Below are 12,261 nucleotides of genomic sequence, written 5' to 3' on the forward strand. Positions count from 1 at the left end.
AAAGCCACCGAACAGGAACTTGTTACATACCAAGGATCGATCGGAAGTTTTTTTCTCTGCGAAAATGTGATTTCGGAACTGTTCCTGAGCTCTCTTTCTGAGTTCTAAGCATGGAAATCATGGCCATGGACATCATCCTTAACGTATGTTCACTTTCTTTCTTTTTGTATCTGCATGCTGCTATTCTTCCGTGTGTATGATGAAATCACCTTCATTTACCATGCAAGGTCTCTTCTTTTGGTTAAACCCAACAAATAGCTAGGAAATTGCGTCTTTTTGCATCTTTTCTAATTAAGTTATACACCCCGCTTTTATGTTTATTCTTTTAATTATTTCAGAAATTAAGTTTTGGCTTTTGATATTTATGTTGGTATATGGGTAGATATTTCGAAAATTAATTTTGAATTTAATATTTTAAAATTAACTTTTTGAATATGTTTAATACATGCTTGTTCGTTTGTGGTATATGGGTAGATTTTAACATTTTTTATAATAACATTTTAAATTTTTATAAATAAAGATGGATAAAATAAATAGAATAAAGAAAGAAAGTAGAAGAAGAAATTTAGGTAAAATTAAGTATTTACATGTGATTATTTTTTAACGAGACTAATTATAATTTGATTTTTATGGCCTTGGTCTATAAATTCGCTATAGTATTTGAATTAATGTTGTAGTTAACCCGCTTAACCATTTGACTTTGTCTTAAGAGTTGGAGTACTTCTCATACTCCTTTAATATATTATGTTTTGTGTTGTTCACCTCAAGTATTAATATACATCTTACAACTTTGTGTTGGGGTGGGATGTAGTGTTGATGGTTGTTAATTTCAATTTCCAATTTAATTTGTAATTCTCTATTCTTAATTTTGAACATCGGTAGTTAATTATATTATGTGTTTTTTTAGAGGTGTAAGCAGGTTGCTAGTGGCGGAACTTGAACAATTTATTGGCCAAAATAATAAGTGATAGTGAAAAGAGATCAAACACTTTTTTATATAAAAAACAAAAAACAAAAAATAGTTACTATATTCTATTTAAACACCATTCGTTATCACTCCTACTTATATAACAAGTAATTAACGAGCATAAAATAACATCCAAAATTAAGTTTTTAAAATTGATCAAAGTCAACCAAATTCGATCAGTATATATAATGCTTTCATGTGGAAATCCATCTCAGCTCAAGAGAAAAAATTAATGCATATAAAATAAAATAATGAGATTTGATGGTGACTGATACATCACATTATCACTCACGAAACAACAAAACAATTTCAGTTTTATGGCTTTTTATTATTATTAGAGAGTGAGCCATGATACTGTAATAAAGTTGTATCTTGGTGACTAATTGATCATAAAATTAAATTTGGAAATAATCTCTTTGCAAATAAAGCTATGTATAATGATCATTCCATGTAGCTTTGCATAGCAGAGAGCCTCTGAGCACTAGGATATATAATTTTTTTTTACGTTTTTTACTAAATATTAATAAAATTAAGGAATGAAGCATAGATGAAAAACTAACACTAATGCAGTTACATTAATATGAGCAGATAACAACATATATACTCGCTTATTAGCCTTGTTAAATTGTAGGTGCTTGCTGCTTTATATATATATATATATATATATATATATATATATATATATATATATATATATATATATATATATATATATATATATATATATATATAGTTAAGTTGTAAATTTCTTCAAAGAATCATGTATTAACATAAGTTTGAGTTGTGTTGTTCCTCGTAATGTATCAATGCAACAATGATCTGTTTGGAAATCTTATCTGATTTAGATGATGGTTGCAAATGATATGTATGCTTATTTTTGTTTGATTTTTCATCATTTCCTAATTCTATATCTAACTACATATCGTTGCTTCATGTATAGCAAAATCATTTAAACCCACTAGGGGCAATAAAAAATGGTTGTTCATATTATTATATATATTAACGAGGGGGCCATGTATTTATTTAAAATATATGTAGGTATATTTATCACTAAAAAAAATTGATAGGATGCAATTCTGCCAAATATAAGACAAACAAAGTGAAAGCAAAACATGAGAATCAACATGAATTGAATATGTAAGCTGTAACGCATGGGAGTATATAAGTAACTTTCCTTCTTGCTTAAGTCGGTGATCTCCTTCCTTTACAAAATGGTATTGGGTAATCCAAAATGGAAGTACTTGATGATCAACAATTATGAGAGAATAATGATATCAACTCAGATGTCACCATCACACACTCCCTAATAAACAGGGGATAGATTTATTCCATGGATTACTAGTCATCACATAAGGAAACTTGACATCACACTTTAATCCAAAATCTTAAGACTCAGATTTATGGGTTTTCTCCTCACTTATATGGTGCTCAATTTTTTTATTTTTGTCCGATGTGAGACTTCACCTCACACTTGTAACCCAACAATCTCCTCCTCAAGTGTGAGTCTTTTCCACATGGTAGTCTTCCCCTCGAGCGGGAGTCATCCACGAGTATAGTCATTAGAGCCCACATACTATAGTTACTTGCGATACTTGCACAATTGCTCCATCTGCGGGACATGTTACCTGAACTAACCGTCAGAAAGACTTTCGATATAAGGGATCTCCAAGGCTAAGATCCATCGCTGTCATCTTACTCATCTGAGCCGGTCACCAAGTCAAACCATCGGCTCGGATACCAGTTGTTGGGAAATTCGAAGGGAGGAAATAACGGATAGATTTAGCCTTAAGATTTTTGGTTAAAATATGGTGTCAAGTTTCTTTATGTGGTGACTCATGTTCCATCGGTGCAAATCTATCCGGTGTTTATTCCTCTTGAATCTTCCTAACAAACTTAGTTAAGGTTGCTATTGTTTATGCTAGTCTTGCCTGCTTTAATCACATTCCGTGCTGTATTTTGAAAGCTATCATTAATGAAATGATATAAGTTGATTTCCTGTATAAAAAAAATGTTTTGACTCCACTTTAAGCTCTTTTTGTAGCTTCTTAGTCCTCTATCAATCTTGTTATAATAACCAACATTCAAATTAAACAGGCAGTTAGTTAACTTATAATGGATCCAACATAATTCAATTTTTATTTTGAAAAGCAAATGAGTTTTATTAGTTATAATATAAGGTGTAGTCTAACCCATATACCAAACATTATGAAAATTCTATCCAAAACTATTGAACAGACTGAGAAATACAAACACACCATCTCTTTGTTAGCCTATAATTAAAAAAACACGCGATCTGTTCAAAATATTAAAAAGGAGAGAGAAATACAAAACAATTGATACACAGTTCAGCCAACAAACAACTAGATTTATTAGATTTGGCCAATGACCATCTAAACATAATACAAATATAGAAGGGGAAAATTTTATCCATTAGGAAACATATAAATAATAAAAGGAGGGGATATACACTAGGTTGAATTGTTGGCCATCCTGGTGAATGGCAGGTATGGATCAAATTCAAAACAGACGAACAATCGCAAACTAATTCAATTAATGTAAAGAAAAGAAACAAATTAAGGTTGAATTATTTTCAGGAAAAGAGTGTTGCTGCTGTTGAATAATTTAATTAACAAAGCTGCACTGCTTCCTGATCTCACCATCGGAGCCAGTAAGCACTTCTATAGAACCCATGCGCACCATTGCTAGGGCAAATTTCTCAGCCCAACTTGCAGCATTGTATGCGTTGCTTTCAACCATTGCCCTTGTGGACTGGCTCGTGTACAACGTCTGATCCGACGTCAACAAGCCACGGTGGTTGATTAATGCCTCATAGTATTTACTGTCCAAACGAATAGGCGTGGAAGGTTCAAGAGACACTGTTGGGTCTGAGGTGGGGGGTGGTGGGGGACACTTTCCTTTCAACGTTTCAGCATATGAAGAGTCCAATGAGGGATCTTGTGTAGCTGTGTCACTGAAAGAGTATAAGCGATTTGAGAAGGAGCCACAATGGGATACACCGATTGAATGCGCTCCTGAGAGTGTCACCATTTCATCTGCTGACAACCCCTTTCGAGAAAAACTACTAACAAGTTCATCAGCACTGAAGGATGGTCCTGGAAGATTGCCTATTACTTCACCGCCGATTGAGACGCCACCATCTCTGCGTCCGGATGGAACGTCGTAGTTTATGCCACCAACCTTCGAAACACTGTCTCGTGCTGCGAATGCCAATATGTCTGCACATGATACTGTTTGAGGACATGCATCCTCTATTTGATTTTTGGCTTCCTCAATCACCTCGAAGCCACGCAAGCTTGGGTTGTTAACCAAATTGTCTCTTTCGGATATTGGATTACCCGGTCTAGATGCTAGTAACACAGAACCATCACAACCCTGTGGAAGATAACAATTTTAGAATCCGATATTGAAATGTTTTTATTAAACATGCATGTATATATAGGAAAGTATGAAGGTGAAATTTGGGTCTGTTTCAATAAGCTCATCGAGAACCACTTATGCATAAGTTAAAAATCATCTTTTAAAGAAGTTATATATATATAGGAAAATCTCTACAAATTAGTTTATTTATAATCTAATTTTAGTTCATGAAGAAATTCAATCATTTTATTTATTTCTTCCATTAAACGTGTTTCTGCAGAAGTTTATCCAACCATATCCTTAGTAACTTACCCTGACAAAGCAATCATGGAAATGCATTCTGATGAGACCAGCAGCTATGCCTGGGTTGGCAGATATTGCTTTCTCTACTGCGCTTCTCACTATTGCCTCAGCAGATGGACACGTTGAGCTATAGAAACCCACTTTCAGAGATGCTGAGGCCAATGATGAAATGCTTAGAATCAGAATCAAGCTTGAAACCGATTGAAGCAATCTGGGAGTATTATCCATTGCTGCTATTATTACTATATATATATGATGGAGCAGATTGAGGATTGAAAGTTGTTGTAATTTAAGGACAAGACTAGGAAGAGAATTATGTTTGTTGACTAGTAATTAAGGAAGAGATGGAGAGAACTTGAGCTCAAGGGAATGTATTTATAGGCTCATTTTTGCAATAGGGAGATGACTCGTCATGAAGTTTTGCTTTGGCAAAGAACTAATTAAAATAAGTAGCAGTACGTTGAAGTTGTCTGCCGTTGAAAACTTCTCTTCAGGTTCAACTTTAATTTATCTCTTATTTTAGGTTAACATAACTAACAAAAGGAAAAAGTGTGATGACAATGTCAGCTTGAGTCCAGTGGGAATTTTTCCACGCTTTGGTGGCTGCATGTGGCATTTAACTAAGTACAAATTGATCAAGTGTTGGCATTTATTTACAAGTATGGTACTGACTTCGTAACCACTGGCCACTGCATTTTGCTTATATAAAAACAAGTTCGAATGATGGACATTTTTAGTTATCAAATTAAGGGCAACTATGTATGGAAGCCTTCTAATAATGATTGATTAATATATAATTGAACCTGTTGTTCAACAACAATTGGGAAGAGTTCAAAGTAACGAACATAGCCCCATTACAAGACCATTTCTGTTTTCAGATTCATGATATTCAATTCTGTTTTTTCATTATTATTTCAATTTCGATGCCACCATGATTTTCTTTTTTTCAAACAGCCAAATATATATATATAGAAAACCTTTAAATAGACCAAAGCCATGATCTATGCCAACGCCACCATCGTAATGATCTTTGTTTGCGTCCAATCCGAACTTATTAAAACAAGTGAAGATTTTCGCGCGGAAAAAATCAAATCTTACATCCAATCTATCCTCAAATCATATTATATTATATCCAAACTTATGTCAAAACTTAATTAAATGAATAAAATATTTAAAACTTTCGAAACAAACCAATTAATTATGTCAAACTTAATTACATATCCAATAATATCTAGGGTACTGTCTAAGGTGAATCCATAAAAAATATGGTTCATTGATGGACCGTGAATTTATCAGCGTTGGATATAATAACATTAAAAAAAATGAATGGTTAAGATAATGATATTGGTTACTTTTATTTGACACCGGATAAGATTTGATTAAATTTAATATATATATATATATATATATATATATATATATATGATGCATTGTTCATTTTGACCCTATCTATAAAAAAATAAAATTAAGGATTCAATGTAGGTGTTGTTTCTCAATCCTGAAACATCATTGTTTCAGTGTAAGAGGGTAAAAAGTCATAGATTTAATTATAAAATTCTTTCTCTTATTTTGTTTATTTCTTTGGTATATTTTCTTAAAAATAATTTTAAAAAAATATTTGAGAAAAAACTAGAATTATGATCCTTAAAGGATAACATATACTTTTTTACTTTACCACTATACCAAAGTATAAGTACTTATTTAAATATTTGATAAAATAATACTATTAATATAAGTTTTATGTGAAAATAATTTAAAATTTAAAATTTATTCTTTTTAATTTATTATATTTTTATAATCTTATATATTATTTTTTAATATATAAAATTAAATTCTATTTTTAGAATATGCATATTTATATAATTTTTATTTTTATTTTATATATTATATTTATCTTTTAAAATAATGTTTGTGATTTACTAATAATATTTTGTATCTACAATAAAATATTCATGTTATTTATTGTAACAGACAAAAAAATAATATCAATAAATCACATACATAAATATTTTTAAAAATATTATTATAATAAATAATAATAATATCTTAATATAGGTAAAAATACTATCATTAAATTCTATATATAAATATTTTAAAAGATAATAAAATACTTTCATTTTATGAAATTATAATTTATATAAAAAATATACACTAAAGATAAAATTTATATTATATATTTATTGTATAAAATAAGTTTTAAATGATGTGATAAAAATACATAATATTATAAAAATATAATATATAATATATAAAATAAAAATAAAGCTTATATAAGTATATATATTCTAATTTATGCAAAATTAAAATTTAATCTTATATATTATATTTTAAAATATAATATATAATATTATAAAAAATAATAAATAAAAATAAATTTAAATTTAAATTTTAAATTATTTTTACATAAAACTTATATTAATATTATATTTTGCATCCAATATCTAAATGGTCATGTAAATGTAATGAAAACAGTTAAAATTAACTCTAGATATTAAGATAACAAATTTTAAAATATAAAATAACTCAAATTGTAAATTAAAAAAAAAAAAAGAGTAACGCCTACCTAGAACCCAATCTCTTCGACTCTCTAAAAAAAGATTACTTATTTTCTTAACAAGAAATAATAATTTCTGATATTTTTTTGGGGTCGGAGTCGGAGAAGCAAAAGGGGGCGGCAACGTAGTGGAAGTCAAGGAAGAAAGGAAATCAATTCCTATTTTTTCATATATTTTCAAAAGGGTGTAATTGAGATTTCACGTTTTCTAAATAAAAATACCATTTACCTGATAAATTATTTTTCACCTACTATATCCGGTTATCTTGCTGATCCTATGGTGAACCATATGAATTACATCTTCACCCTAGCTTTCACCAATATCTAACCTCAATTTTTTTAAACATGTTTCAGGGGTAAAGTATCACCCATTTTATCAATAATTATTTTCAAATAGAAAATCTCATTATCCATTATTTTATAACTTTTAATTAAATAATATTTTTTAAAAATTTATTATTGGATTGAAAGTTCATTTTATATAAATCACATATACAATATTTATATTAATCTAAAATCATTGTTATCTCGTTCATATAGACTAAAATCGATTTAATATAAATATTTTGAACTATACTAAAATATGAGTCATTTGAATACCTTCTTATTGTTCTTCAATTTTGAAGAAATTTGAAACAACCAATCTTAGTAATATGCAAATATAATTCAACAATTATATTAATAAAAATCACATTTTATATTAAATTATATAAATGATGTAATAATTATCAAAATTACACCAATATAAGTTGATCCATCTTCTCTATATATATATATATATAACAACTCCAATATTGATCAAGTCTTGTCTCCAGAAATATTACTTCAAACTATAAAAATAATATTTATTTTTGACGGAAATTTTTCCTTGAAAAATAATCCATAAAAAATTTTGAATTTTCTCACAGAATTTATCGAAGGAAAATTTTCCGTCAAAAATTTTTTAAAAACGGATTGATTTTACCCACGGCCAATTATTCCGTCGAAAAGTTAAAATTTCTGATAGATTTTATCAACAGAATAGAAATCCGTGCGAAATTAAAATTTTCCAATTTATATCCCACTCAGTAGATTTTTCCGCGCATCTCCCTCTTCTCCCCCATTTGTGCCCTTCAGAGAACGTTGTCTTCCTCCCTCACTCCTATCCAAATCCTCTCCCTCCGCCGCCACCGCCTCTGCTTCCTCTCAACTCACCATCCTTCCCTCCTTTCAACACTTTTGCTCCCTCTCCATTCTTTGCCGCATGTTCGTGTCTCTCTCTCACATTTTGGGTTTGTAATTTATTTTTGTTAGAGCTAGGAGAAAGTTTGAGTGTTCATATATGAGTGATGCTAGGAGATAGGCCATCAAAGTTTTTGATTAGCAAGAATCAGATCATGGGAGGGAAGGATTTTGAGTATGATGATGAGGCCATGGAATGAAAAGTTTAGATTTTTATGCTTTTGATAAGGTGATTTTTTGTGGTTAGGCAGTTTTTAAGCATGTTGTAGCTACCTTAATCGTCCTTTCTCATAGCATGAGAAATATGCAGTTGCTTTAATAAGGAAAAAAAATTATTGGAAGACATTTGGGTATGTTAAACTATACTATGTATTATTGTGTAAACTAAATTTGTAGGCAACTTATATATGTTAATGGAGAAAGGCAATGATTATAGTTTTCAGCTTGTGATTTCTTTGCACATTCTTGCCAACCTTTGCATCATGACTATAATCACCTTACTACCTTAGAAATGCTCTATGTTTTTACTTTTGTTAATGTCTTTCTTCTTCTAGCAGCAGTACTTGATTAATAAAAGAGAAAATACGCCATTTCAGACCTCAAGCACCTTAGAACATAGTTATATATGGATTGTTGTATGTGACATGTTAAGTTCTAGGGAATTGTCCAAGACAAGAAAAGGGTTGTTTGGATAAAATCCAACCAATGTGCTCCAATAGCTAAAAATAGACTGGAGCTAAATTTGGTGTAAATTGAAAACCTAAGGAAGGACTTTTTTCTTGTTATTATCACTGAGTTTGTATTTTTCTTCTTCATTCATCTTTCATGTTTGAATTACGGTATGGAATATAATTTTTTTCATTATTGAAGCAACTGAATATTTCTCATGTGAGTTTATGGTTGAAATCATATAACAGAAATAAATAAATTTTCATTATCGGGTAACCCACTTGTGTGTTGCAGTTGACTTTTCTTTTCTGATTAATTTGTTGAATAGATTACTTGTTGCACGTCATCTTCTGTTTAACTGTGGTTGAGTGTGGACCTTGTAAGCTTCTGTGGTTGGCTTTTCTTAAAGGTTAGATGTTTAACTTCATGTGGCTTTCAAATTCCAGCTCTCAGGGTGGGAAGATTTGTGATAATTTTTTACTTTATCTTAATACCATGTACTTACTGTAACCTTGGAGTCGTAGGGGAAAAGGAAGACATTGCAGGCTTCTTAGTTCTTACTTCAGAGCTATGTAAAAGGATAGGTGAATATGAATTAGGATTGACTTGCAACAACAAATTAAGAAGCTAATTCAAGGGGGAGTTTAGGTGTGGTTTTATAGGCTTTTGGCTCCAAGGAGAGGGACAAAACACAGAGAGAAGAGAGGAAGACCCTGTAATTTGGTTCTCTCTCTTTCCTCTCCATCCTAGTTGGTGAGGTTTTTTTAGTGTTGCTTCTATATTTTCATCAATGATATAACTATTTAAAAAACATTAACTATGGGTAACCTTCAGGTTGGTGGTAGAGTAGATTAAAGTACGAGTAAAGTAAGAAAAGATGTGATCTATTGCTCCTTTTTTAGAATAACAGAGTAGTACCTGAGCATGAATAATCAAATTTGTATCATTAGATAATTATTAGCAGTATTATATCCTCTTGAGAGTACATAAACTTATGGCTGAGTCTTAACAGAAAATAAAGAAGGACTTGAATTTGTGCATGAATAATGAAACTTGTACATCAGAATTAGTAGCATTATTATATCCTAGTAATACTTGAGAGTTGAGAGAATATATCCTAGCATTATTATACTGGACTTTAATGTATGATGTATAATACAAAGAATAATTTAAAACCAACTTGGTTGATTGTCTAATTAACTTCAACTTTAAGATACTCTATCAGATTAAGTTGGTAGTAGCAGATACGATATGCATCCTTTAGGACAAGTCTTCGGAGTTTCTTACCACCTTCAACATTTTTCATTAATATTTCATACTTAATCATATCAACTAATGTACCAAAAATATAGAGTATTTTTAATATGAAATCTTGCTATGATATTTTAATCTAAGGTCTCATATTGTTAAGATCTATGATCAAATAAGGTTGTTAGATCTCCACCTAGATATTTAGTTATTCTGTAATATTTATCAGTCGGATAAAATCCGTGACAAATTTGCGACAGACATTTTTCACAGAAAATCCGTCGGAAATAATCCGTGGCAAAATTCCGACGGATTACAAAAAATTCATCGGTTAAAATTTTCTACAACCATTTTTTCGACGAATTTTTGTTCGTTGAAAATCCGTCAGAAATTTATAATTAGCGACGGAATTTTAACATTTTCGACGAATTTTGATCATCGCAAAAATGCTTTTTTTTGTAGTGTTAATATTCAACTTTATTTTGCTTTTGTTGAAATATTCTAATAACTAATTTTTGAAATTTTTGGGTCTATTAAGTTTGAATGTGACCTTTTTTTTAATATGTTATAGGTGGAGAGTATCATCGACTTTATCAACAATTATTTTTTAATGGACAACTTGTTTATTGAATTTTTCTCTTTCAAATATTTTTTTTAATTTTCATTTTCATGACTTAAGTTTGAGATCTTATTTAAAATACATAAGCCTAAATCTATTCATATCAATCAAATATTAATAGCCTCAAATCATATAATACAAGAAAGATGTGTCTAAAGTGAAGTGAAAAAATAATATGAAATTTGTAATAAAACACCATACAGTTATAACTTTTTAAATTATTTAGTTAAAGGAAAAATTGAAAAAAAAAACTATTCCTGAAGTTTTTGTGTAGAGAGAAAAAAAAAGATCTGATTTTTTTTTTCTTTTCTCCCTTGCTTTCATTTCAAACAAAGGTAAGACCACTACCCAAAAAACCAAGGGTAAGACTAAGGGATACACCAAATTAATGAACTTAACATTATTATTACGATGACCATATTTTTCGTAGCATGTCATATTATGGTTGGTTATGAAATACAGTATTTCTTTTAGGTTTTGGGTGATTAAGATTTTCCTTTTATAAAGACATGTATTTTGAAAGAATTCCACTTTATTTAACACAAGTATAAATAAAGTGAAAGAATATTTAACAATAAGATAAGATAATTATAAATTGAAAATATTTAACACTAGAACTTAAATCTAAACCTCTAATTAAGTTGAAAGAATTCCACTTTATTTAATCTAATGCTGTGATTGGGTGGTATAAACTGTGTTGAGCATTCAGCTAATGCACAGATCTGAAAGCGAAAATGAGAAGAGGACATTACACCTTACGCAGGCGTTAGGCTTCTATAGCCGCCACCTTTTGTAATTGTGTTAGTGAAACCTATAATCATCTTTCTCATTAAAATAATATTCATTCATTCATAACAATAAATTAATCCTTTTCCTTTTGCTATGGCCAATTGGCCACATTACCTTATTTATCCGTCAACATGTTGCTTTTTACGTTTCTTTCTTTTACAATAAATTGTTTATTTTTAAATAAAATTATTTTTAATTTTTTTAAAAAAAATAACATCTAAACAACAGGTTTGATAAGAGGGAAGTCCTACCAAATTATTGATTAAATCTAAAAATAAGTCTGACACAAGCAAACAACAGCCGATATAATTACAAATTTTAGGAACAAATAATTCATTTAGCCTACTTGCCTTGCCTAGCTTGATACTAATAATTTAGTACTAATATTTTATATTTCATTTGATTAATTAGTGATTTTTTTTTTGTCATTTAACGTAGGACGGTATCTGTGTGGCACTATTACTAACTAACAACTTTCCCAAAATCCCAAATCCCAAATTAAAAGTCAAGCTC

At 29.8% G+C, this 12,261-nt stretch overlaps 1 protein-coding gene and 1 long non-coding RNA gene across 2 annotated transcripts; one reads left to right on the forward strand and one right to left on the reverse strand.

Moving 5' to 3' along the window:
• Positions 1 to 3,300: 3,300 nt before the first annotated feature.
• LOC114367358 (peroxidase 5-like) lies at positions 3,301 to 4,994 on the reverse strand. The gene is made up of 2 exons (XM_028324523.1): positions 4,658 to 4,994; positions 3,301 to 4,360 (listed from the first exon to the last, which is right to left on the reverse strand). Exons 1-2 carry the CDS (start codon positions 4,874 to 4,876, stop codon positions 3,590 to 3,592), a joined length of 990 nt encoding a protein of 329 aa, XP_028180324.1. The 5' UTR covers positions 4,877 to 4,994; the 3' UTR covers positions 3,301 to 3,589.
• A 3,243-nt stretch (positions 4,995 to 8,237) lies between these two features.
• Positions 8,238 to 9,903, forward strand: LOC114367331. The gene is made up of 2 exons (XR_003657167.1): positions 8,238 to 8,652; positions 9,421 to 9,903. It is a non-coding gene; the product is annotated as an uncharacterized LOC114367331 (long non-coding RNA).
• Positions 9,904 to 12,261: the final 2,358 nt, after the last annotated feature.

The sequence above is a fragment of the Glycine soja genome, chromosome 9, assembly GCF_004193775.1.
Source record: "Glycine soja cultivar W05 chromosome 9, ASM419377v2, whole genome shotgun sequence".
Taxonomy (NCBI): Eukaryota; Viridiplantae; Streptophyta; class Magnoliopsida; order Fabales; family Fabaceae; genus Glycine; species Glycine soja.